Below are 27,433 nucleotides of genomic sequence, written 5' to 3' on the forward strand. Positions count from 1 at the left end.
AAGCTTTACCGTTAAAAATATTTTGCTCCCACATTTATTCTTTTATAAGGGTTTTTGCCATTTGCTTAATATTCATCTTTTACTTGGTTTTATTATAGCTGAAATATCCGTCTTACGTTTTCTTTTCTTTTTTGTGTTATCCACTACTGTAAACCGATTGATCGACGTCCGTTGGCAAATTTTCATGCATATCAAAAACGAGTGCACATTAACAAATTCATCAGCCCTACAATTGCATAGATCCAATAATTAGCTATTCTTTTATTATTTATTCTTGTCACTTGTTTATTTCGAAACAGTTGCATGCTTTTTTTACCAAACGAATACTACAACAAATCTTCTTTTACCACACGTAAAGAAAAAAAAAACACTGATAATACTGAATATTTGTAAAACTGATATTTACTATATTGATTGATAGATATTACATATTAGACTGAGGATGGATGTGTTTGTGTATGGATTGCTTCTTTTAACACTGTCTAAATGCGTGGTATCAAAATCACCACATATTGTGTTTATTGTGGCTGATGATTTGGGTAAGTATTTTTCAAATGATTTTCAACAAGAGGAAAGTACGACAAAACAAAACATTGAAGTTATTTCCTGAAAGAGAAAACGATTACACTTTTTATATAGTTCTCTGATACTTTTGAAAAAGACTCATAACATAATAGAATTAGAGTGTATAGTGTATGAAGTCTTCAGAACGAGCTAAAAATAGATGAAAATTAAAAACCAATCAAATGTTCAAAGAACAATTAAAACGCTGTCCAGTAGTCAGCACTTCGGTGTTGACATGAATATTCAATTATAAGCCTGGTACCTTTGATACCTATTTACATCACTGGGTCCATGCCACTGCTGGTGTTCGTTTGGTCCCCGAGGGTATCACCAGCCCTGTAGTCCACACTTCTGTGTTGACATGAATATCAATTGTATGGTCATTTTTATAAATTTCCTGTTACAAAACTATGATCTTTTCGAAGAACTAAGGATTTTCTTATTCAAGGAATAGATTACCTTAGCCGTATTTGGAACAATTATTTGGAATGGTGGGTCCTCAATGCTCTTCAACTTAGTACTTGTTTGGCTTTATAAATATTTTGATCCGAGCCTTACTGATGATTCTGATGTAGATGAAAAGCTTGTCTGTCGTATTAAGTTATAATCCTGGTACCGTTAATAATTATTTCCACATCAATTTTCTAAATAATTGATATGAAGTCACTTCTGGTTTACTCAAAGTTGTTATTTTAGTATAGGTTTTATTCAAAGTGATTCAGTAAATGTATGGTTTTCATGTACTTTTGTCACTAGTTTATAATGTTTATAATTATATTGAAGATCTGTATATCACCAGTCAATATTACGTATTTAATGTTTTTTTAGGGTGGAACGATGTAGGATTCCGTAATCCAGATATTATTTCTCCTAACATAGACTATCTAGCAAAGAATGGAATGATATTGAACAATTCTTATGTACAACCAGTCTGTACTCCGTAAGTATTCATAACTACAAATAATACATAAAGACCTTGTTTCAGGCTCGAGTCCGGTGCTATTAACATAAGTCTCATAATGTAAAATTAGATCAATACGGTTGATTGGTGGATTGATTGGTGTTAAACGCAACTTTCAAAACCATAATGTAATTTCGTTTTATGGGCGTCAGTTTTGTTAAGGAAGATGCCACTGCTGATGGACGTTTCGTCCCCGAGGGTATCACCAGCCCAGTAGTCAACACCTCGGTTTTAACATGAATATCAATAATGTGGTCATTTGTATAAATTTCCTGTTTACAAAACTTTGAATTTTTCGAAAAACTAAGGATTTTCTTATCCCAATCATAGATTACCTTAGCCGAATTTGGCACATATTTTTAGAATTTTGGATCCTCAATTTTAATGCTCTTCAACTTTGTACTAGTTTGGCTTTATAAATATTTTGATATAAGCGTCACTGATGAAGACCAAACGCGCGTCTGGCGTACTAAATTACAATTATGGTACCTTTGATAACTAATTCCCAAGAGATAATCAACGACCTTTAGTCGGAAAACTGATTATCATAGTGCATTAAAATTTGAGTCGAGTGCACCTTTCTATGCAGGAGTTCATTTTCAAAAAAATCTCAGGTGCTTGAAATTTTTATCCGTCCTTTTTTTTTTTTAAATCAGTCAATATATAAAATGCCTAAAACTCTCGCGAAATGCCTAAAGTTTTCCTTCGTTTTACAAAATGTCATAATTAGGAAAATGCTTGTTACTTACATGTTTATGATATATTTTTTTATTTTTGAGATCAAATATGAATAGGTTACTATTTATGATCTAAGTGTATGCATTTTATGTTTACAGATTCGTGCATGCAAATTTGTGAGCGAATGATACTTTCTTCTTTTAGGTCAAGAAACGCCTTTTTATCAGGATTTTATCCGTTCAAATCAGGATTGCAGGTAAGACAAAATCTATACTACTTAAAACAGATACGATTATTTTCGAACCTCAAATCCGGAAACTACAACATGGTTTAAGTGAATGAGACTTGTGTCTATATACTGTTCCGGTCGAAAATTTTATTTAAAATCCTTTTCCCCTTTTTTCATAGATGTGTAAATATACGAAATTAATTGGATAGTAACAACAATATGTTTGCTAATGTACTATTAAACCGGGCTTCCTATACAAAAACTATTAACATCAATGAACCACGATGTGCGCAAATGCAAATATTATTGGAATCTGCGATAAATAAGACGAAGAAAACAGTTGACGTAACGATTATGTTGACTCTTATTCCTTTAGAAAAGAATGTTCGTTCTTTATTATTTAAAATTTAGAAATAGAAATAAGCAGTTCAGACACATAATTGGTCTCAAGGTATCAAACAGTTCCTAATACATTTACCGCCAGATGTATGTTTGAATATATTGCATTCATTTTTTGATACAAGGTTTAAGCATTATTCGTCAACTTTCTTCAAATTACTGGGGGAAATCGCGAGACGTTATTTATTATATTCAAACAAATTAACTTTATTTTTGACAAATGTAACCATTGATTTTGCTTTTTCTTTCAGAACTTTGTCATTGTACCATGGGCACCATCATGTGCACCCCTTAATCGAACATTTTTGCCACAGACACTGAAAGAACTTGGATATGCAACGCATATGATTGGAAAGTATACAATATGTTTTTTTGCTGAAATCAGTATTTTTTTTCAAGAAGTCAATTATTAAAAGTTTTTGACTTACTTCCTAACGCAAGCATACATTTTTTGTATTCTGCACACTTTCCTGATTTGTCATTTCTATCATATCACATATTGATCTTATGGGTTTTGATTTCGCAGCTTTTTAAAAATGTTTACTAATTAATTCTGAAATATTTCAGAACTGTTGGATGAAAATCAGTATTTACATAAAGTTAACAATTATTAAACATTTTGTTTATAAGCAATGGTTCCTCAAAAATGAAAATCAGAAATCGTGAATATATCATGTATATTTGTTTCAGGTGGCATTTGGGTATGTGCAAATGGGAATGTACTCCGACATACCGTGGGTTCGATACATTTTATGGATATTATAACGGAAAAGAAGATTACTTTAACTATACCATTTGTAAGTCTATGACATAAGATATGAAAAGCAACACGTATTGAATAGTTTTCTTCTGTCGTTTCACTACATGTAAGGGTCAAATCTACAAAATTAAAATTAAATGATAAAAGTACACTTTTTTCAGCAGTAGATTGATGTATATTTGTCTAATGCAAATAATTAACAATTTTCATATTTAAGAATTGAAAACAACTTTTATGAACTTGAATGGAGAGTAGTCTCATTGGTATTCATACAACATATTTTATATCTATGTACTTAAAGGAATATACATTATATATAAGATTAATACTGCTACATGTGTAAGACAATAACAATCAAGTGAACAAAGACTCATGTAATTGATATTTAAAATTTATTCCTCCTTATTCTAGTTAATCATACAGATTTCCGTGATAATAAAGAACCTACACGACCATACGAATACTCTACGGTAAGATTGCCAGGTTTATTAGATCATGAGGTGTGTGCGTGGACTTGTGTATATATGTTTGAGGGTGTAATGCTCTGGTCTATTGGTTAAACAATGGCATATTAACGAGTCAAAACACGATATGTTTTAGTTATGAAACCTGTTCTTAGACTAAACAAAAAGCACCACCAAATTTACCAGTTCAAGTGAATAGAGTCAGTTTGTTTTAAAATCCTTATTTTGCACATGCTCCCAATGTGTGTTTGCTGTATTTCTGGCACGTAGTTAAGTTCTTTTATCTATATTATTTAACATTGTCATTTAAAGCGGGGGATTTGGCTAGCAATAAAACATGTTTAACCCACATTGTTTTCTCAATCGATTTATGACTTTTGAACACCGGTACACTACTGTTCCTTTTATTTAAGATTCATATTATAAGATGAGCATTGGGATTCATTTTCGTATTGATATGACAGATAGACGCAGAAAAAAAATGTCATGTACTTCATTATGTAGGTTGACAACAAAGTGAATAGAAAGTTATAAATTGGATTTTGTCTCTGTATGGTCATCAAAATGTAGTCTATTTTTTTAATTTATAAAGAAAACTGTTTACTCTGTGTGTTTTTTTCCCTTCATTTTACAGTATGCCTATGCTCGACGAGCGGACAAAGTCATCACTCAACACAACAAAAGCCAGCCAATGTTCTTGTACCTTCCTTTCCAGTCAGTACATGAACCGATAGAGGTAAGACGTCACTGATATTATTGTGGTATCATTTTTTAACAGGTTTACCGATAAAGAAAGTGGTGCTGAACAAAAATCAACAAGAACATTGCAAAAGCGCAATCCATTGCCAATGCCATTGATACTGCAAAGACAGTGACATTTAGCTTGCTCTACTTGTAACCCTAGGTGTCTTTGAATAGTTAACATTGTGTGGTCACATGTTACTTACAATAATTGGAGCAACTAATAATAATGATAAAGCTTTGTATGCAGACTACGACAAATACCACAGAACAAAATATCCACGAGCATACAAGTCTTCACATATCCACAAAAATTGTAACAATTTTGTAATTGACAATTACGCGTGAACAAAATGTCACAAAAAGTGGACCAAAAACAACACGACCCCCTCCAAAACTAGGGGTAATTTCGGATGTACCGGATTTATAATTTATTTTCTTCAACTTTATCAGCAGATGTAAACTACTAAAAGGAAATGGTTAAAAAAAATTTGGAACAGCGAACATCTCTAAAGTGAACGACAAAATATTAACAAATTATTTCATGGATTTTGTGAGTACAAATGAACCACGACATCAAATGTTCAGCGTATGAGATAATTGCCAAAGCTTTGTATGCAGACTACGACAAAACCACAGAATAAAATATCCACAAACAAACAAGTCTTCACTCATCCACAAAAATTGTAACAATAAAAAATAAATGAATCTTCAGTTAATGATATTTGTATTATAGGTTCCTGAAATTTACGAAAATATGTACAAAAACTTAAAGAATGAAGGGAGACGAAAATTTTCTGGTAATATTCTCTTTACTCTCTTTATAAATAAAAATAAAAAGATATGGTATGAGTGCCAATGACACAACTGTCCATCCAAGTGACAATATATACTAAAATGCAGCGGATTGAAACTTTATAACAGAGACCTGAGACAGAAGCTTACATTACAACACAATATGATACACTTAAAATATCAATCGAACAAAAAGAATTGGTTTACATAATTATTTTAGATAATCAGCTCATGGCTTGGTTTATAATTTCTAAACTAGTACATATTATTAAGAATTAGCCATTGAGAATGTAGACCTTCACATTTAAAACTTACAAATATACACTTTCTTGTGAAATAAAATACAGGACTAAATGCTTAAATGATGGCGAATGACTTGTAATCCTAATTTTACCCTAACCCGAGACATTATTGTAGAACTGCTAAATATCGACCGAAATGATTTATCTCGATCAACTTATATATGTGTTTACTAATACTAGTAGTCAGCTCATTGCAGTGTCTACTATAATTTCTAAAATGAAACATATTACTATGAATTAACCAATGGGAGTGTTGATTCTCATAACTGGAAATTTTCTATTCTGGAAAAAGATACAGGACTAAATGCTAAAATGTTGATGAATGACTTGTCTTTCTAACGCATCATTGCAATCATCCTTGTATCCATTTCTCTTTGGAATTAATTGTTTTGTTCATTATTAAAGGCAGTACAGTAACCACCACCATAGACTATAACAATTAAAAGCAAGGAGTAAAAAAGACTCATAAAACCAAAACACATTTACATCAACAGTTATAAATAATAAATAAGAAACAACACGACTAACAACTGGGAGTGAAATCAGGTGTCCCGGAAGGGTAAGCATTTCCTGCACCGTATACGACACCCGTCGTGTTATTTCTTTGGTCAGTTGATTAGTGGTGGCAATCAATTAGTCCAGTTTTGTCAGTTTGTGAACCAGTGACAGCATTCAAAAGTTCTTAATGAAATCAAGGGAAAAGATATATGCAGTATAATGCCATACAATAGAAAATGGAAATGAGGAATGTGTAAAGTCGACCATAGAGGAGACAACTGTCGAAGGCCACCAAATGGCAACTACCATTGGTTTCCGGTTTTGTTCAATTCGTATTAGACAACCCAATTTGAATTTATAGGATAGACAATTTAGATATAGATGAAAGTTTGGCCATCACTGATTAATGTGAGCCAAGGCTCCGTGTTGAAGGCCGTACTTTAACCTATAATGGTTTAATTTTTAAATTGTTATTTGGATGGAGAGTTGTCTCATTGGCACTCACACCACATCTTCCTATATCTATTGACTTCTATTTGTTGTTTGTATTAATTTTCGGCTGAAATTGATGAACACAATATTTCTTCTATTGCAGAGATGCTAAAGTGGAATGCAGGTCTTATATTACTTAATACATTTTAAATGGAAACTTTCCATAGACTTGAGTTACTTATTTATTTCATGGCCATTGAAAATTAACTGACTTGGTGATGTTTTGTTTTTACAGGAATGGTAACAGCATTAGATGATGCCATTGGAAACGTAACAGATTCACTGAAGCGTAACGGAATGTTTGAAGATACCCTTATCATATTTACTACAGATGTAAGGTTATAGTATTATTTCAGGACTATATTGACATTTCTTTATCCGAGCATTATGAAGTTTGGAAGGTTTCTGTTTATTTTTTATACTGAAAGTTACATAAAGTTATCCTTGTTCGTCAGAAAATGTAAATAATTCCTTTGATTTGCTTTGATCTATATATGATTGGTATGTAACTATTCTCATTATTCATCACACTGTGCGCAATATCAATTGAATTATTAAACTTGAGTTAATGTGTTCGTCTGTCATCTAATTTGTAAATATCTATAATTTATATTTGACCTAATGTTTCTAACGTTTATTGATAATCAATTGGTCTATGCCACTGCTCTCGGTGGTATCACCAGCCCAGTAGTCAAAACTTATCATGAATTATCACTGATATGATAATAATGATAATTAGTTAGTTTTAAAATGGTAAGGATGTTTTATCCCCAGGAAGATTGTACCTTTGCTGTATGTAACTGTGGTTTGATTCCATCAGTGCACTTTATCGGGTGGATGAACATACCAAGTTTGTTTTTTATTATCCACCATAAAAAAAATCACTAGGGTCTTTAATCCGGGTCCAGTGTTAAATATCCATCACTCTTAGTAAGATTTTTAAGAGAGTTTTTGAAGAGGTAAAATATTAAAAATATGGGGCTTGGTATTTTTGGGGGGTATTTGAATAAACTTAAGCTTGCATAGCTGGTTTATGTAAAAAAAAAATGTACAAAGCAGACTAGTGTTTTTCATCAACGAAATGTTCACACAAATGTTTTGAACCAGGAATGATTACAATAGTGATTTTTTGAACCAGGAATTATTATACTAGTGATTTTGTACCTGGTATGGTTGCACTAGTTACTTTGAACCGGGATTTATTTCATTAGTGTTTAAGATTCATAAAGTGATGTCGTGTTTTAGTAATCTCTTTGAACACATAATACCACAATATAATGCTTTATTTACGAACTAAATTTTGATATTTTTCTAATCAAATCCATCAAACCATATGCCTTAAGGTTGTCACAAATTGTAATATTTATATATACTGGATTGCCGAAGTTTTCTGAACATTTGCGTTTTGATAGACTTTGATATAAAATTATATCTTCGATGTCAATATCAATTAATCAAACTAGTTCCTTGAAAACTATTGTAATTTTAACCGTAAACAATAAACCGAGTTAATATAAACAAAACAATGATATGAAGATTAAAGCTTTCATATTTTTCACATCCAATATTTTTTAGTAAAACAGTTACCCAGAATAAACACAGGGTAGAATGATATAACGATTACATATGTAAATTAATCTTATACAAAATATTTTAAGTTATTTTTCAAGGAGGAAATTAACTATGTTTTAGAATGGTGGTTCGCCAAAATATTTTGGAAATAATTACCCACTGAGAGGGGGTAAGACAACAGTATACGAAGGAGGAACTCGAGCTTCATCTTTCGTGTACGGTTCGGGACTTCAGAAACCTAATACTGTTTTTGACGGGTAATACATTTAATAGTAGCAGCAATTGTTTTTGCGTTTATTGTTGTTTTGATGATTTATTTCCATTATTATAAGAAACATAATCCAGTATTAATTGTAGTTATATCAGTGGTGAAGTTGCTTAGTTGTTTTTTTAACAATGACAAAGAAAGTATTTGATTTTTTTTTTTCGATGTCATGCATTGAATATACTACAAATTATATTTTTTCTTCCAAATTGACATTATATTATTCTATACAAAAATGTAATTTACAATTTGATTTGTTAACCTCCAATAATCAGTTGTTTGCTTTTTAAATATTGTTGTTGTAGGTTTTGCATGTAAAAAAAACAGGTTCAACACACCATTTTTACATTTAAATGGTGTGTTTCATCTGTGTCGTAGTTTTACTCTTATATTTTATGCGTTTACCTCAGTTTTAGTTTGTAACCTTTTTTTAAACTTTTTTTTCCCAATCAAGTTCTAACTGCGGTATATTACTGTTGCCTTTATTTTTTTTAGTATGATTCATGCTGTGGACTGGATGCCAACAATTATATCAGCTGCTGGAGGAGCTCAAGGTAAATGTATATATTAGTATATGAAGTACTATGTATGAATTAAATAATAGTTGGTCATTTGAAAGATCAAAGTCCGAGACAAAGCCGACATTTTCTAATTGACAAATATGAAACTTAACACCTAAGTATTGAAACAGATATAATTCATAACAAATGACACTCGGGCGTTACTTTTAAAAAGTAAGATGATAGAAATACTGCAAGGAAAACTCAAAACGGGTAGTGCCTAGGAAAAGAAAATTTGAAATCATATTTTCAAGGTACTTGTCTCGGGTTTTTTTATACTGCTTGTCTGATTACTCGAGAAATATTTAGATAAGCTTTGGTTAGAGTGATAACAAATTGTTGAGTGATGCTCCCCTTTATTTTTTGTTAAGCTATTTGCCAATTCCCGTAATTGACCCTCTAATTAGAGATCACTATTTGCTCCCTTATAAGGGACATTCATTTCATTTACAATGGAGAGCTAGCAGAAAGAGCAAATTTATCTGTGCGCAATGTGCGTAATCAATAAGGTTTTAAAAACCTTTAATTACATTAATTTGTTGTTTAGCTAACACTTTTGACATCAGAAATTATTTTTCATGAAATATAAGTTAAACCGCCGATATATTTCTTTCAATTCATTATGTTTTGAATTGGCAAAGCTCATTTTGTCCAGTATGGAACCAGTCTACGATTGCCAAAAGGAAGTTATTTGTTTAAAAAGTGTGAAATAACAGAATCAAATCGGTAATAGGCAAATGGACTATTCACCCAAATTATGTCTAAAAATAACAGAACAAGGAAAGAAAACTAAGGTTATACTCGTGAACAATCATACGTTCTAAATTAATGTAAAAATGAGCGGGTCTTTCGTTTGTTATGTATTCGCACTTAACTGATTCTTAGCAAATTGGCACTTCATTACAGATTTATGTTTCTTCCTGATAAAATATTGTCTTTACAAGCAATTAATTAATGTAATAGACTTATCAAATGTTTGAACCTAACCAAAGTCAGAATGTTGATGTACATTAGTTGTCGTCTGTTATGTAGTTTATACTTGTTTCTCGTTTCTCGTTTTTATATAGATTTGACCTTTGGTTTTCCAGTTTGAATTGTTTTACACTTGTAATTTTTTGAGCCCTTTATAGCTTGCTGTTCGTTGTGAGCCAAGGCTACATGTTGAAGGCCGTACCTTGACCTCTAATGGTTTACTTTTATAAATTGTTACTTGTATGGAGTGTTGTCTCATTGGCACTCGTACCACATCTTCCTATATCTATTTATAACTGACCAGTTTGAAATGTTTGTTTGTATTTTCTTAAACGGAATTACAAATGAATATATCTTTTTTCTAAATTGTTCGAAGGTTTAATCAGTCGAGACATAAGATAAGATAAATGTGGCTACTCTTTTTTATATTAACTTTGGTTCAGTCCGAGTGCATTCAAAATTGTTATACTATGATATTTGACATTTAGACATTTAATAGGTTTAAAACATTACATTTTTTTCAGGAAATTTTATATTGAAAAAAAAAATTAAGCAATAATGAATATTTGAGACCCTTTTGCTGATAAATGAACCCACAAACTGCAACTACTCTCGTTTTCCTCAAATTGAGTTGATGATATTTTGATGTGAATTTTTGCAATTGGAAGGTTTATGTAACATTTCAATTTTTTTATTTATCTTTTTCTCTAGTTAGAGGAACTGATGGTTTGAATATGTGGCCAAGCATTAGTGAAGGAGTTCCATCATCCTTGAGGTCAGAATTCATCTATAACCTCGACGATTCTGAATTTCCTATTATGGGGCATGCTGCTATAAGGTTTGTGTATAGAAAACTAGTAAGACATTTTAAAACTTTTAATTTCATGAAGATTTTAAAATCTAAGGGTAATTAATGCAAAATCTGACACTAGTTTATTTTATTTTGGTATCAAGTTTACATTCGTTATCTACTCTAAACAGTCAATAATATGTAAAGTAATATTTTCCAAAGGGTTTTGCTTTCCAGTAATTATCGTTAAACTACATAAAACAATTGTACTTTTTTGCTATAGAATTGGCGATTACAAGTTGATAGAAGGATTTGCTGGTGTATATAATGGCTGGTACCCAGTTCCTGAGAACGAAACAGTAACAGAAAGAGATGATCCAAAAGTAGCCTACTATCAGTTGTATAACGTGAAAGGTAAATTTAGGCTCTAATAGTTTGTAGAGGTTCAAGTTTCATTGTCATGCAAAAATCAGCATGTCACTTTAGCTTTCATAGGTTGGTGGTAGCAAGGTCGTTACAACAGTTAAGTTAACTTTTTCTTGAGAAATGTATATTTCGTTGTTTGTTACATAGATGTATGAAACATAATTAACATGAGAAACTTATAGTAAACTTTAAGAAAATTCAATAGTGACTTTGTTCTTGAATACAAGTTCCCATATACTAATAAATTGAAGATTGGAACATTACAGTGTTTGTACTTGTTGGATTAAAGGGGAGAGAATATTTATCAAAACAGAGATATTATAGTATCTTTTATAACAAAGTTACTATAAGAACCTCTTTTGTCAGAAATACAGTCAATTATAATTTATCGATGTTAAATAAAGGCAACAGTAGTATACCGCTGTTAGAAATTCATAAATCGATTGAGAAAAATACAAATCCGGGTTAAGTTGAATAATAAGACAATCAAAATAACAAACAAAAACTGAGAGACATTTCTGAACATAAAAATTATCAAGATCTGAAGTAACGATAGGGTGTGCGTTTCCTACTTTGCCTGCATCAACCGTCACGTGAATCAAGACTCAGATTAAGGTAGCAATACACAGATAGAAGAATAGTTTCGTATCTTTGGTGTATTTTCATTTTGGAATCAGTGCAAAATAAGATTTCCCATGTCCTTCAGCGAGATATTTGCATCTGCGATTCTCATTTTGAAAGCTTTGTAAAAGATCTTCGAATTTTTAAGAAACACCATCTGAATGACAGCACTGGTTTCCATTTCACCATTTCACACCTTAAGTCCATGTTTTAGTTTCGAAAGAATGGGGATAAGAATGTAACAAGATGTTAGTAAAACTTCTTGACGACCTGACCTTTTATCGTTCTAAATGAGGAATTCATTTTGTGAAGATGTATTAAGTATAAAGACGGAAGCTTTTCATCTTTTTTTTTTATGTAAACCACAACAGAGAGAAGGACATAATAATAATAATTAATACTAATTTTTGCGTATTAAAATATTTTATAAGACTCTTTGTTTGCTAGAACAACAACACATATTTGTCCAAAAGAGAGGATCAAGCGTCAACAACCACATGTTCATGAACATGGTTAGAAAGCCATGTTCTCGTTAAACGTCATAGATTTCGATGGAGCGTCTGAATGCATGACTATAATGGTCTGATCCAATCTAATTAAAGTTTACCGTTTTGATAAATATGACTCTCGCTTTACCCATTTTCTAGCTTAATCATCAACGGCATTGATCAGTAACCTGAAGCTGTACTTCGGATAAATAGGTAGAATGCATTATTTGGAATTTCACATATACGTTGATAAAATGTATATCAAAAATACCGAACTCAAAAGCGTTTTGATAAAGGGGGAGACCAAAACAACTGACATCAAACGCCATTAACTAAAGGATTAAGTGTAAAACAACTGTCATGTTCCTAAAGAACTCAAGTTCAGTGATAAAGTAACAGATGAGGATTTGGAATTTTGAGAAAAAAGAGTCAACAACAAAAAAGCAACGTTAGGAGTGGGAAATAATCTATGCATTTATCATAATACTGCTCAATAAGTGTTTCCCGAACTCAATCCGTCTCTCAGAAAGCATAAAATTGAGAATGGAAATGGGGAATGTGTCACAGAGACAACAACAGCAGAAAGTCACCAACAGGTCTTTTGCTTGTTCGTTGAGTATTAAAACATATCTAAGTAGGTCTCATATTAATAGTTCATTATTTCCTTAAAAAAGATCCTTGACCTTTTTCTGGTTTTTTTCGTTTTTGTGAAAATTATTTGATATTAATAATCACCTGTTACATCAACCCTAAGTTGCTCAGGGAAGCAACTAAGGGCCCCCCCCCCCCCCCCCCGATTTTTACAGTCTCATTTGTCTGGGGTAATAGCAAATGAGCCTTAAATATTCCCATTATAAATTATTAACATCTATCTTCGTAAATAGCATCTATCCTTGTACAAATGAACATATACATGTAACCATTATCCATCTATATATTAATACATCACATCATATATAATCATTTGAATAAAGTTTTCATTCTAACTGTATATTCTTCACACAAGAGCTACCTGTATTTATAAAGCAGTTTCTATATTATAGCACATCAACGCGTTCTTTTGTTATGTTAATTTCTATCACATTAAAATTTCTGGTCGAGTGATCTTTTGCCACGTGCTACTCGTGACATTTTAATTTTTATTATATGATATATATGTAGGACTCAAATCTATGGCGGGTTCAAAATCTATGGCAGATTCCTAATCTATTGCAAATGTGACGTTACAAGGCCAAACAACTCAAATCTATTGCAGATTTTTGTTTACTCCAAATCTATGGCAGATCTTAAGGAGAGGGTACCGTATAACGTCACAATTGAATATAACGCCATATTACATCTTCGCCGCCGCTAACGATGGCGGAACCCATAGATTTTAACACCATTTAAGATGAAGATATTTCCCTGACAAAATTTTTCGGGTGGTTTAAAGAAAGATGTGACCTATTATCCCGAAGATGGACCAAGTGTGCTGTACTGGCTGAATCCCGCGATGAATTATGGCGCTGATATTTTCAGTACTACATATTTTAGAAAAAGGATTTTTGGGGTCTTTATAGCTTGCTCTTCGTTGTGTTATAGGTCGTCCCTTTACCTATACTGGTTTACGTTTATAAATTGTAACTTCACTCTTGGAAGGAGAATTCTCCCATCAGCACTCATACCACATTTGCCTATGTTTAGTTAGTAGAAAGTAAAATCACAAAAATACTGAACTCAGAGGAAAATCAATTTGGAAAGTCCATAATCACATGGCAAAATCAAAAAACAAAACGCATCAAAAACGAATGGAGTAGTTTACTGTCATTGGCTGGCAAAGTTTATACTTAGTTTATATATAAAATGATATATAAAATTACCGAATACAAATTTGATTTAAATCGTCATCAAATTAAAAAAGATATATTAACGATATCGCTGAAATAAATATTATTTGAAAATTCAAACTGTTCCTTTTCATTTGTTACTTTTAAAAAAAACCTATAAAGCGGCCTTCTTGTTTGTTGAAGGTCTTATTAGTTGGTTAAATGAATTGGTTAAACAGCTACCATGCACAGATTAAAAATGTTTATTTTTAACAAAGCACATCAAGTCTGTATTAAGGCATATGAATTTTATTATTTATGGGTTTTATTAGTTGACCATTATTGAATGTTTATTTCAGAAATGTTTATAGACATGCTCCCGTTGCCGTATTTTTCCACTTGCTTGTATTATTAAGACAAGTGATTGGTCGAAAATGTACTGCATTGTTTTCCATTTGCACAAAACTTGCCATAGATTTGGAAACAATATAAATCCGCCATAGATTAGAAAATTACAAATCTTGCCATAGATTTGGAAACAATATAAATCCGCCATAGATTAGAAAATTACAAATCTTGCCATAGATTTGGGATGGCTTGACGTCACATTTACCACAGATTAGGAATCTGCCATAGATTTGGAACCACCCAAAATTTTGTAGAAGATCCTACTGAACACAATAATTTGTACACCAAAGAGCACAGTATGTTGAAAAAGATGAAAGAAAGGCTTGAAGAATACAAGAAATATATAGTGCCACCAGTATCAATGAAACCAGACCCGGCATCTAACCCAAATAATTATAATGGTTACTGGACACCTGGTTGGTGTTAGTGTTGATTGATAAAAAAAACTTATATTAAAGAAATTATTAAATATATCTACAAATTGGATTATGCAATATGTTTGTTGTTCTCTTAATTTATTATCTGTATATCGTTTATTCTGTCTTTTTTCAATGTCAAAGACGTACTAACGTTTTTAGTAAGATAAACTTTCAGATGTGCAATCCATATAAGAATACCTGATTTCATATATAGGACAATTAATGTAAGACATCCCAAATACAGCATAAGATAAAATTGAACAAAAAAACTTTTCACATGCAAACAATATGGAGGGGTTCATAATTTTCTAGATGTTCACTAGATTAGCTTCAGTGTAAGTTAAAAAGTGTCTGGCTAGCAGTTTCAGAGAAGTCTAATGATAAATAACTAATCAGCACCAAATAATAAGTGACAGATTATACTTCAAAGAATATACAATTCCTTGGATACTTGAATCATGACGTCCATAGCATAGTAGATAAATTCATCATAGATATCAGGCTTAGTTTGTTATTATAATTACTAATGAAACAGATAAGAAATATGGTGTTAAAGGCTTTGTAAATTCTTTATCAAGTAATGTCAATGAAAACATTTACCCTCACGACACTTACCAAAGAGGAAATCCTGGATAATCATAAGTATGTTCTATGTTCCTTTGGAATTTCAACCAAAAATGAAGAACTGGATCGTCAATCACTGTATTGGATACCTTTAACTACACAAGTGTCCTTACAAACAACGGTATATATTGCTGGGTCTTTCAAGTGCTCCACGAAACCTCTTTTTAAATTATTAACATATATATATCAGCAATCAATGCCGGGCTGCAAAGTTATTGTCAAACTGCCTATTCTAGAGGTGGCGTGAATCAGATGTTGATACTTAAAAATTCCTAAGATATTGAGTACATACAATCTAACTCTCTTTCATCTTTCAATAGTACTAAAACATTTGACTTTTCTACACTTTACACAAGTATTCCACATTCCAAAGACAAATTAAAAGAGTTGGTATTTCTTTGTTCCATAAAAAGGAAAGGCCAACGTAGATACACATCTCTTGTCTTAGGGAGGGATAAATCCTACTTTGTAAAGGATCACTCTTATTTAAACAAAAAATTGTCTGAATCTGACATTATCAAGATGCTTGATATTTCTTGATTGGCAATATCTGTGTTACGTTCGGAGGACGTATTTTCCAACAGACTGACGGCATTTCAATGCGAACCAATTGAGCCCCTCTTCTTGTCGACTTGTTTCTTTATCATTTTGAGGCGGACTTCATACTGGAACTTCTTAGGAAGATAAGAAATTATCAATATCCTTTAACTTTACTTTCCGATATATAGATGATGTTCTCTCACTAAATAATTCAAAATTTGGTGGCTATGTTGAACACATCTATCCAATCGAACTAGAGATAAAGGATACAACAGATGCAGTTTAGTCAGCATCATATCTCGACTTACATCTAAGAGATGTTTTTAGCTTTCCAATTGTGAACTTTCCATTTCTAAGAAGCGACATTCCAGCAGCACCTGCATACGGGGTATATATCTCCAAATTGATACAGTATTCCCCATCATGGTTTTCTTGATAGAGGGTTGCTGCTCACAAGGAACAAAGAGTTCCAAATGGTGAGGTTGAAATCATTCCATCACGAGTTGATTGACGTTTATGGAATAACCGTTTTACAGATGATATCTGATATGTTCATTACGTCTTAACTACAATCCCCTTCCCTTTCATGAATGTGACCTACAGAATTATACTATTTGCCGGATTTGTTATAAAAAGAGCAACACGGCGGGTGCCACATGTGGGGCAGGATCTGCTTACCCTTTCGGAACACATGAGATCACCCCCAGTTTTTCGTGCTGGTTATTCATAAGTTTTATATGTTGTATCATGTGTACTATTGTTTGTCTTTTCATTTTTAGCCATGGCGTTGTAAGTTTATTTTCGATTTATGAGTTTGACTGTCCCTCTGATATCTTTCGTCCCTTTTGGTGTTATTGATCTTTGATAAGTTTAGTATTATTGTCTTTCATTTTTGCTAGTGGGATTTGTCTATAAGCCTTTTTTATAATTCCTTGAAACATGATGTGGCTATGTACTTATACATCCAGTCATTGTGTTATTGTTCTATAATTTTTGTATTCTTGTCTTTCATTTTTGCAAATGTGCTTTTTCAATATGCCTGTTTGTGCTTCTTTGTTACATATTAGTTTGTGATTAAGTTGATGACTGATGTACTCAAATTTTTTACAGGTTTACCTATCATGTCTGTTTGTTTTGCTCATACATTGTTGTTAATATACTGGAATCTAATGTTACTGTAATACAAGTGAGAGGTTTAGCTAACTATAAAGTCAGGTTTAATCCACCATTTTCTTTATAAGAAAATACCTGTACCAAGTCAGGAATATGACAGTTGTTATCCATTCGTTTGATGTGTTTGAGCTTTTGATTTTGCCATTTGATTAGGGACTATCCGTTCTGAATTTTCCATATGGTTTAGTATTTTTGTGATTTTATTTTTTACACATCATGAACCAAATTCTATTCAATATCTTACAGGAACATAAGATACCGATAAAACACTTACATTATTCTTACAACTGCTTAAATTTTATAAATCACAGTTTCCATATTTTTAATAAATGGCAATTTACTTCAATTTTTAACTAACAAAGGAACTAAAATAAAGAAGTTGTTTAAAAAAAAAAATCTTCATTTATGGTCAAATCTCATATTAAAATTTGGCAGTTGATGGTGTAGAAAGTTTCTACTAGTCATAGAAACAAATTATCCTTTTCATGATATGTCTTCAACTCAGAATTTTGCACCATCTCCAAATCCAGAGTTATCACATAGATCCAAAATTGCTTAATCAAAAATACCAGTTAGGGAGCCCAGGAAACAATGGCATTAATTAATTCTGAATAGACAAATGACTTTTATTTCACAGACACAATATTGCATAATTTTACTGCATAGAATGTACTGTTGACACATACACACTTTCCTTCACATACTGCACATATACACATGTCATATTATAACACTTTCATATTCAGACTTTCTACAAGTAAACAGTAATACAAAAAAGTGCAAAAGTACATTAAAAATAAATATAATATTTTACATATATGTACACTAATACCAATACATTTTGCCTTTTTAAAAGCAGGAGCTATTATCATTGTGTATGCAGACTGGTACCTATTATTTTACATGACCTATAAAAATGTCTTAGTCATTTTTAGCAATGTTTTCATATGATTTTGACCTGAAGTGTAGTTATTTGAATGAAATAAATGATTGATATTAAACATAATACACTTGAAAAAATTCAAAAATAAAATATGATCATAATTTTGTTTTTTCATTTATAATTCCAATTCACTTAAATATGCTTTCTTAACATTTGTGAAATATTTTATAGCATTTTATATCATCCATAGAAAAAATACATCTGCTATTGAAATGCATCATTTGTATTTTTTTCATATATCATTCCAATTCACTTAAATTACAGTTTCTAAACATTTGTGAAATATTTTACAGCAGTCTTAATACTGCAACAAGCTCGAAATGTTGAAATGGTAGATTAAAAGTACTACATTATATCATCCATAGAAAAAGTACATCTGCTATTGACATGCATCATATGTAGATTCATCTTCACTTTGGTTTATTGTACTTTCAAAAAATATCCATGTTTACCAATGAACATCGTTGTCATATAAATATAATATATACATCACAGTGTGTACACAACCACACATCAAATCATACGTATCTGGACTGATGCTTGTTTACAATTTAAGTTCATGATTTAGCTTTGGAAACATATTAATATCACAATTTATAAGTTTGAGAAACATGAATATTTTCTTTAATCCACAGTCTGAAGTCAAAAGAGCAATGCATTTTATAGACACTTAAATAGTGAAATAGTAAAAAAAGATGACCAGTAAAGTTTCCAAATTTCATTCATGCTTGGACATTGGAATTGTATTGCCTTTTCATACATCCAATGAGATAAACATTAACCTAATATTATATTATTTTAATACTGCAGTTAAAAATAGCGTTTACTGCATGACATATTCCTTCATTAATATAGTTTGCAAATAAAGAAAACAGGAAGTGTTCTAGCTTCAGCGTAAAAACAGAATAATCAGGTTGTCAATTATCTGTATATAATCAATTCATATAAGTTTTAGAAATAATGAAGAAAAAGAAATATCTCTCTCACTCAGCTGTAAGATAAATGTTCATGTCTACCTTTTTCCTAGGAAATATACAGTAATGGATTCACGAATAATGAAAAAAATACAATGCAATATAATACTTTAGAAATGGCACAAAGATATAGTTCTTTCTCTCTTTCTCTGTTATTAGAGAAAAGTTTTCTTTTCATACTTCAATATCTGAAGACATACCATGAAAATTGTCAATGTCTAGCTCAATCCTTAAAATTAGACTTTGTGTAATATAACATACAATAAAGTTAACAGCTGTCAAAAAGCTATTTAATACAATTAAAACAAATGAAAACACAACAATAATACAATTGTCAACCTTATTAAATATCACAAATAAACTTGAACAACATGTACACACAATAATATATCACAAATAGGCACTATCAAATATAACTTGTAATTACATTACAGTTTCTTCTATTTCCCCTAAATATCTCTATAATATTAACATGTAGATCTGTAAGCCATTGCTCACCAACATAACCCCACTATAAGTTTCGGTAAAGAGGAGGTTGATCAGTGATGAATGTGAAAGGGTATCACACAGTCAAGCCTGCTTACATCAAGCTTGATACCAAGTTTCAAGAAGCTTTGGTTTGCAATTCCTGAAAAATGTAACAAAAATTTCCTACATAGTCATTATGTTACAGATTATCTTGGTATTAAGTAAACAGGAATCTTTAAATGCATCACAAAGTAAATCATGCTCAAAAGAAGTTTGATGTAAAAAATCAGGAAGATGCTTTGAAAAATGTGACTGAAATTTCAATGTACATGTACATTATGTATAATGATAATTATTCAGTAAGCAGAAGTTGATGATTAATACATCTTAAAAATGCATACTACAGTAAAGCAAGATCACAAGAAGCTTGATAAAAAAAAATCTTATTTGCAGTTTCCTAGAGCTTTTGGGGATGGATGGACAGACAGAAAAACAGTCCCTGACAGATGGATATAAACAACATCCTCAATTCAGAGAGGGGAATTAACAACAGTAAAAGTTTATTCTGCATCTTAAGTAGATAAGGGACTAAAACTTATGGAAACTTCCTGTAATTTAACACTTTCAAAGGTCAATAAATTGAGAATCCCAACAAAAATCAAATATAAAATTTTCTTTGACATGTAAAATCACATAGAACTCATATTATTTTTTTGGTTCTTTGCATGAATAACCCTTAATCAATTCCATCCTTTAAAAGCATTTTTTAAACCGTTTCTACATAAAATTAACCAGTATTCTTTTCATTTAAGTTCCATAAATCTATTCAATGGACATTTTCTTGTTTACATGAAATACTAAGTGTAAAATTCAATGTGAATTTCAATTACACTGAAATATTTTGATAAGAGGAAAATTCAAAATGTGACGCATATGTTTGCATTACTCATTATTCATGTTAATGCAATTTGCATACCAACATAATAATTTTCAGGAAAATAAAATCTTTACAAAAACAGATTGGTTGATTAGTCTTTACAAAAACAGATAAGATTACAGATTAGTTGCATAAAAAATTGATGAGGAAAGAATATAACAATCATGACACTTTTATGTACCAGTTAAATTCCCATTAATCTACAAAAAAGACTTTTGATTATCTATAATGCATATATCTATATAAACCATTGTTGATAAGAAATTACAAAAAATGTTATTTAAACTACCATAATATCTTTTTATGTAATAAACAGTAAAACACATAAATATTTGCATTACAAGAAATAAAACAAAGATTTATGGTCTTTTTAAAATAATCTAATAAGATGTTTTCTGATAAAATACATAATGATAAAAGTGTACAACATCTGATGTGAAAGACTATGGAGATGATGAACCAATGTAATCTTATTTTAAATATGTATAAAACTGTGTATAATGCATAGACTGTGTAACAAATGTATTGCTAAATACTTCCATAATCGATTGTATAGCTTTAAATCTCAGCAGAAGGCATTACATCTTCCTTAACAGATTGAAATTGAAACAAAATCTTGATACGAAATTGATAACACTCACTGGTATTCAAAATAAAAAAAAAAAACATTTCTTAATATCATTAATTTTACAATACCACTTGAATAAATTAACTTCTGTTCAGAATTAGAATTATGATTGATTGTTGGTTGCTTAACATCCAGTGGCAATCATTTGTTTTAAATGTGTAATAATCATCAATCTGTATTATTTAAACTATAAATTTAATTCTTAATACTAAAGTGGAATAATCTAATTAATGAGCTCAATAAAAGCTTGTTCTTGTTAAAATACTAAAATAAACAAATAAATTCTACAATCATGTAATTATTTGGTGATAATGTTGAGGAATGGCACAATGGAAGTATGGTGACCTTGACATGGTTATTCATAGGGACGCGACATGAGGTCATTGCCATATCCTGAAGGATTTCCATATGTTTGTTGATTGCCATAATTTGCTTGACTTCCATTTTTATATACCAAAGGTTTTTGAGAAGCTGATATAGCATCTTCTGGTCTCTTTCTTCGAAAAAATCCACACTGAAAATAAAGAAGATATACTTGATTGGATTTCTGACATAATGTTGCTCATATAACAACCTATTACTGGCAAGTGGCTAAACAAAAATATAATTATTCTATTCAATAATATAGGAGATTAGTGTAGTCTAAATAACAATTGACCTAATGGACATATTGATCAATCGACACAGATGGATAAGGTGAATACAATATAGCTCCAACTTTGGAGTAAGATATACATAACCAATAAGATAAGGTTAATACAATATAGCCCCCACATTTAGAGTAAGATATACATAACCAATGAAAGTAATTACTTTACTTAGAGAAAAACAGACAAGATTGTTATCAAAGCATTTCATAATATGACTTAAGCTCTAGTGCCAATTACTTTATATTCAATAAACCCTACTTTTCATTGCAATTTCCCTACACAAAAATCTAATGACTGTCAGATAAATTTGTTGAAGGGCAATACTATATGGTGGAGTTACTATTTGAAATTGATAATAAGCATCTGAGAGTTTAATGAGCAGTTTAGTTAGAAAGTGAAAACTATAACCATATCAAAATCAATACTATTAAATTCTAATGTCATTGAATTCCTATCGAAATGAAATTATCAAATGTTGAATTATGATTGGATGTTGTTGGCAAATATGTCCATGCATATTCGGAACAAAAACTTGATACAATATGAAAGATAATAATAAATTGTCGTCTGCTACTTACCCACCACAGAAGCAGTATTAAAAGCAATAATAATAGTAAACCACCAGCTATGGCAACTCCTATAATCCATGGTTCTACACTCTTAGGAGGTGGTGCCAATCTGCCTGCATTTACATATGTCACAACCTGTAATAGAAAATAAAACATGTTTGTATTTAAAATATGCTTTTTTATAATTTAAGACAATTAAACCCACAATTCTCAAGGTGGTTGATTTTAAACAAAACTAAATTCAACCCCAACATATCTGTACATTTCTAAGTCAACAACCTTTATTCTTCGGTTCTCTATATGCTTGTTTTCTGTATTGCCACTGTATTACGAGTGAAAGGTTTAGCTAGCTTCAAAACCAGGTTAAATCCACCATATTCTACATAGGAAAATGTCTGTACCAAGTCAGGAATATGATAGTTGTTATCCATTTGTTTGATGTGTTTGAGCTTTTGGTTTTGCAATTTGATTAGGGACTTTCCGTCTTGAATTGTCCTCATGTTTCAGTATTTTTGTGATTTTACTTTTTTCTGATGTTTAGTTACCATTTTTGATTTAATCATAACTTGCCATGTCTTGAGATGTTCAGAGCTTTCTAAAAAATATGAGTGCCTACTCAACTCTGATCATTATACTTTAGAAACTAATGTTTGATCGTTGTTAGGCTGCTGTCTATTTATCCTGCTTCACTCTATTCTTTGATACAGGTCAATGTTTCTAATCTTTAACTCACCTCTTGTTTAACAACTCTAAATGTTTCTGATGTAGTAGGTAAATCGTATGGCATCTCTTTCACCTGGGCTACTGCTTGTGACACTAAGTGAAATGGTTCTTTACTCAATCCCCTCTGTAACAAGAATAGATATAAGTGGCCAATAGATAATAAAAAAGGTGAATTTAAATGGCATTAAAACAATTTTGCCAGCATGACAATGGGAGATGGTACAGTATACAAATTTATGATGTTACCTTATACATGTACCTGTATGCTCATATTATCATATAACTCTTGCTGTGGTTGTAGCGGAGTGCATTGTAGATAAAAAAAAAACCATACATTTCTAGCATTTACAGACAAAAGTGATTACATTTTTACCCACTGGTCAGTTCAATTTGAATTTTATCTTCAGCCGTAAAAAATATTTGAATGACAGAGTCAGTTCAAAAAGTCTTTACTATAAGACAAGAGTATGCCCACGTTGAAAGTTTGGTTAAAACTCTGGATGTATTCTTTTCAATAATTGATAGAATTAAGATTGAATATACCTGTGAAAAGGTTTTATACAAGAATGGTTTGGGTAATAAATCTTAATACACAGAAGTTTAGTATGACCCTATTTTATTTTCATCAAATAATTTGTATGAGCTATGTACCTTTACTAGTGTATCTGTCCATATTCTAGCAGTGACTTTAATGAGTGCAGTCTGTTGATCTTCCATGTACCTCAGGTTACAAACAATTCTTGTACACCACTGTCTTGTACAGGTCTACAACATTTTTATATCATTTGATATTGCAACTTTTTTGTAATTTTTAGTTTTTATCACTGATATATATGTATGCATACAATGAAATTGCCAACTCTTTATTCACACTGGACCTGTATTCCAATTCAGAAAGAAAGAAAAGCAAGAACAAATATACCACAATATGTAAGTGCTGTATATATTTTTTGTATTCTTTTAGATTGTAAATGTTCACGAACTATCCAGCTGGAAAATACAAATGTTGTCCAAAAGAAATTCTCTTTTTTGCCAAAATTAATTACCCTGAGTCACCATGGTTGTCATGTATTCCTTACCAGTATTGGTATCTATAGTAAAAATAAATTATTAATCAGATCAGCACTCACAGTCATAAAACTTATGAACTTGGAGTACACAATTGTGCTTGAAACACCAAATCCATTATTTTGATTGGTTGAATTCTGTGTCTGGATACGATAATAGTACTTAAAATTGTCTGACCCCAGCCCTGAGATGAGTTGTTGTTGAGAAACAATTTTGAGTTTGAAAGATCATTGATAATCTGTTCATCTTTGTTTTCCTAGACAACCTTAATGACGTAAGCTTATGACATCATCCTATTCTCTCATTCTCATACAAACGACTTGATATAAAAAAATTGTCACAAAAGTAAATTAAAGAAATTTAAAGAAAATATTGATAAACAAGAATGTGTCAATAGTACACTAATGCCCCACTCACACGATCATTTTCTATGTTCAGTGAACCTTGAAATTGGGGTCAAAACTCTGATTTTAGATTAAAATTAGAACTATCATATCATTCAGAATATCATACTAACTTTCAAGTTGATTGGACTTCAACTTCACCAAAAACTAACTTTGACCAAAAAGCTTAAACAATCTTAAACCTGAAGCAGACCAAAAAACATAATGCTCGTAGGTAGGGCATAAAAATATTTGTCTTACTAAGTTAATTGTAATATTTATATACTAGTTCTATAAGCCTATACCACATATCAAATAGCAGAGCATGTGAGCATATGAGTAATTTTGTGATTATTCTCTGATACAAAAGTCCTTACTATTCTTCTTGTGTTATCACTCCTCGTTGCTCTTTTTGTCCTATAAGCTCCCGAATTTTCATCCTCTCTTCCCTTTATTAAAAGCTGAAATATAATCAATAACATTTGTGAAGCATATTGTACAGTACCTCAGATATCTTTCCTTTTCAAAAAGATTTGACTTCAGTTTTTATTCTATAGAATAATCAATTAGATGTTGACAATATTATAAAACTTTTCTCATTTTTCATGTACTCCAAATATTAATTTTCTGGCAGTCTGTAAAACCATACTGAAATTTTTTAAGGTGTGAATTAATCTGACAAAACAAAAGTCTCCTGAAAGGTCTTTTGAATAAAAAGTAGATTGTAGCTTTTTAATATCATTATAAGCAAATCTTTAACTTAGAATCTATATTTTAATCTGACTGTATGTACTTACTGTACTGTTGGCAGGTGTATAAATTTCTTCAGTACATACTCCCTCTGTTCCACTGACTGTTGGAACCGTGGTAAGATACAGAAGATTGTTTCCTAAATCATCAAAACTAGGCCAGTAAATATGTACCAAGGATGCCTTTATGTCAGTGTAACCTAAATTTGTCAACTAAAAATGGAATAAAAAAACATGAATAAAAAGTATTAAGTATTTATAGCATAAGCTGTAATAAGTTTTTGCACAAGCTTTCAGTACAGATGAGTACTCCAAGATCTGTAACTATGTTTTTTAAGTTATGAGAATATCTGTTTTTGTGCTTAGTAATGATTAGGTAATTCAAGCCTTTTTCATCTGATTTTAACCATTCTTTCTCCTGTTGTGTTGTTACTAGGTAAAAGGGTGGTTTGAGCACTTACAAACATGTTTTACCACACCACATTCTGTATATGCCTATCCCAAGCTTGGCTATTGTAATCCAGTGTTTGATGTTGGTTGTTGTATTAGTTTTCTGGTTCATTTCTCTTTTGAATTGTTTCCCATTTTGCCATACTGAGGCATATTATAGATTACTTTATGCATATGATAGGGTATGGCTATTTGTTGGAGGTCATTGACATACCGGTATGTAGTTGTTCATATTATGTCCTTTTGTCATTAAAAACAGTCTTCTGAGGGTTGATCTCAAGATTACATTAAGGCATCTACATAATTCTTACTGAAAAATATACCAAGTGTGCAAAGTGGAGCACAATACACCTAGATTAGATTGCGTTTTCTTTTTTAATTAAGGTACTCTTATAATATTTCTGAACTTTTAATTTGCTAATATCATATACTTTTGTATGTAATTATAATGTCATAAGATATCTTAAATATTGAGCCTTACTAAATAGAAAGACTAATATACAGCATATTACTTACTTTATATTCATGGACCACAGTAGGACCAAACCCAGTGTCTTTAAACTTCTCCACACTATCATCACTATAGACCACTTGTTCTTTATTTCCAGCTGTCTCTCTAAATTGACAATTTAAGAATTATTTATAAAACTAAATTCTATATGGATGTGAAATATATAGAGGCACAACATTCATTTTACAAACTGAGAAGAGCCATCGTATTCAGGTTAACACAGTTTTGTTGTGAATGGTGTACAGAAATGTAAATTTAAAAAGCATATACAAAGGAAGGGAAGAATGTGTTCTATTTATAGCCACTTGTTGATTACTTCTAACTATTTTCAAAATTATGCTTACTCTTTGTGCTATTTAAACTAGCTGGTTGATTCTGTGAGTTTGGAGTTTTCTATATTAAACACTTGTAAAAACTCTCTATACAAATTTCACAATTTAGCTCATACATATTCAACCTTATAACCCTGCTGATTTTGATATTTATTCACTATATTTGTAAAAAATTGAAAATGATATTTTAGCCAACAGGGTTAAGTGGTATAAGTGATATTCTAACATGACGTCCTTCAAACGCTTTGAGTACACACCCGTGGTAAAATTTGAATATATTGCATGGGCTGTTCCGATCGTACTCCCACGTCATATGCTTTTTTATGAATGAGTTTCGCGACGTCATAATACGATGACGTTAGAATATGAGCATTTTACGGGAAAGTACACGCTTGAAAAACCGAAAAATCATCACAACATGGCAACGTAAACAAACGATGCTAAAATGTGTTATAAGCCATAGTTGTTTAAACATTTAAGACATATAAGTAAATTATCATTT

The 27,433-nt window shown here is 31.1% G+C and overlaps 2 protein-coding genes across 4 annotated transcripts in view; one reads left to right on the plus strand and one right to left on the minus strand.

Annotated features, from left to right (window-relative positions):
* Nucleotides 1-424: 424 nt before the first annotated feature.
* LOC134705693 (arylsulfatase B-like) lies at nt 425-15,217 on the plus strand. The gene is made up of 14 exons (XM_063564414.1): nt 425-539; nt 1,393-1,504; nt 2,408-2,459; nt 3,083-3,186; nt 3,522-3,628; nt 4,003-4,061; nt 4,690-4,791; nt 5,533-5,596; nt 7,119-7,216; nt 8,576-8,712; nt 9,216-9,274; nt 10,964-11,090; nt 11,326-11,456; nt 15,045-15,217. The coding sequence occupies exons 1-14, from the start codon at nt 443-445 to the stop codon at nt 15,215-15,217; spliced, it is 1,422 nt and encodes a 473-aa protein (XP_063420484.1). The 5' UTR covers nt 425-442.
* Nucleotides 15,218-19,705: 4,488 nt separating this feature from the next.
* Nucleotides 19,706-27,433, minus strand: part of LOC134706909 (integrin alpha-8-like) — a 70,759-nt gene continuing 63,031 nt past the window's right edge. For all 3 annotated transcript variants that reach the window (XM_063566267.1, XM_063566268.1, XM_063566269.1), the window contains 7 exons: nt 26,605-26,704; nt 25,687-25,851; nt 25,267-25,350; nt 24,090-24,203; nt 23,449-23,562; nt 22,725-22,850; nt 19,706-22,010 (listed from right to left, as the gene is read on the minus strand). In XM_063566267.1, coding sequence (XP_063422337.1) covers nt 21,852-22,010; nt 22,725-22,850; nt 23,449-23,562; nt 24,090-24,203; nt 25,267-25,350; nt 25,687-25,851; nt 26,605-26,704 — 862 coding nt within the window. In that variant the 3' untranslated portion in view covers nt 19,706-21,851. The remainder of the gene's footprint in view (nt 22,011-22,724; nt 22,851-23,448; nt 23,563-24,089; nt 24,204-25,266; nt 25,351-25,686; nt 25,852-26,604; nt 26,705-27,433) is intronic.

The sequence above is a fragment of the Mytilus trossulus genome, chromosome 2 (assembly GCF_036588685.1).
Source record: "Mytilus trossulus isolate FHL-02 chromosome 2, PNRI_Mtr1.1.1.hap1, whole genome shotgun sequence".
Classification (NCBI taxonomy): Eukaryota; Metazoa; Mollusca; class Bivalvia; order Mytilida; family Mytilidae; genus Mytilus; species Mytilus trossulus.

Excerpts from the sequence above, each read along its gene's own strand:
- LOC134705693 (XM_063564414.1), top strand. The coding sequence starts at position 443 with ATGGATGTGTTTGTGTATGGATTGCTTCTTTTAACACTGTCTAAATGC. Across the intron at positions 11,091-11,325 it reads ATGGGGCATGCTGCTATAAG|AATTGGCGATTACAAGTTGA; the intron begins GTTTGTGTATAG and ends TTTTTGCTATAG. Across the intron at positions 11,457-15,044 it reads TCAGTTGTATAACGTGAAAG|AAGATCCTACTGAACACAAT; the intron begins GTAAATTTAGGC and ends AAAATTTTGTAG.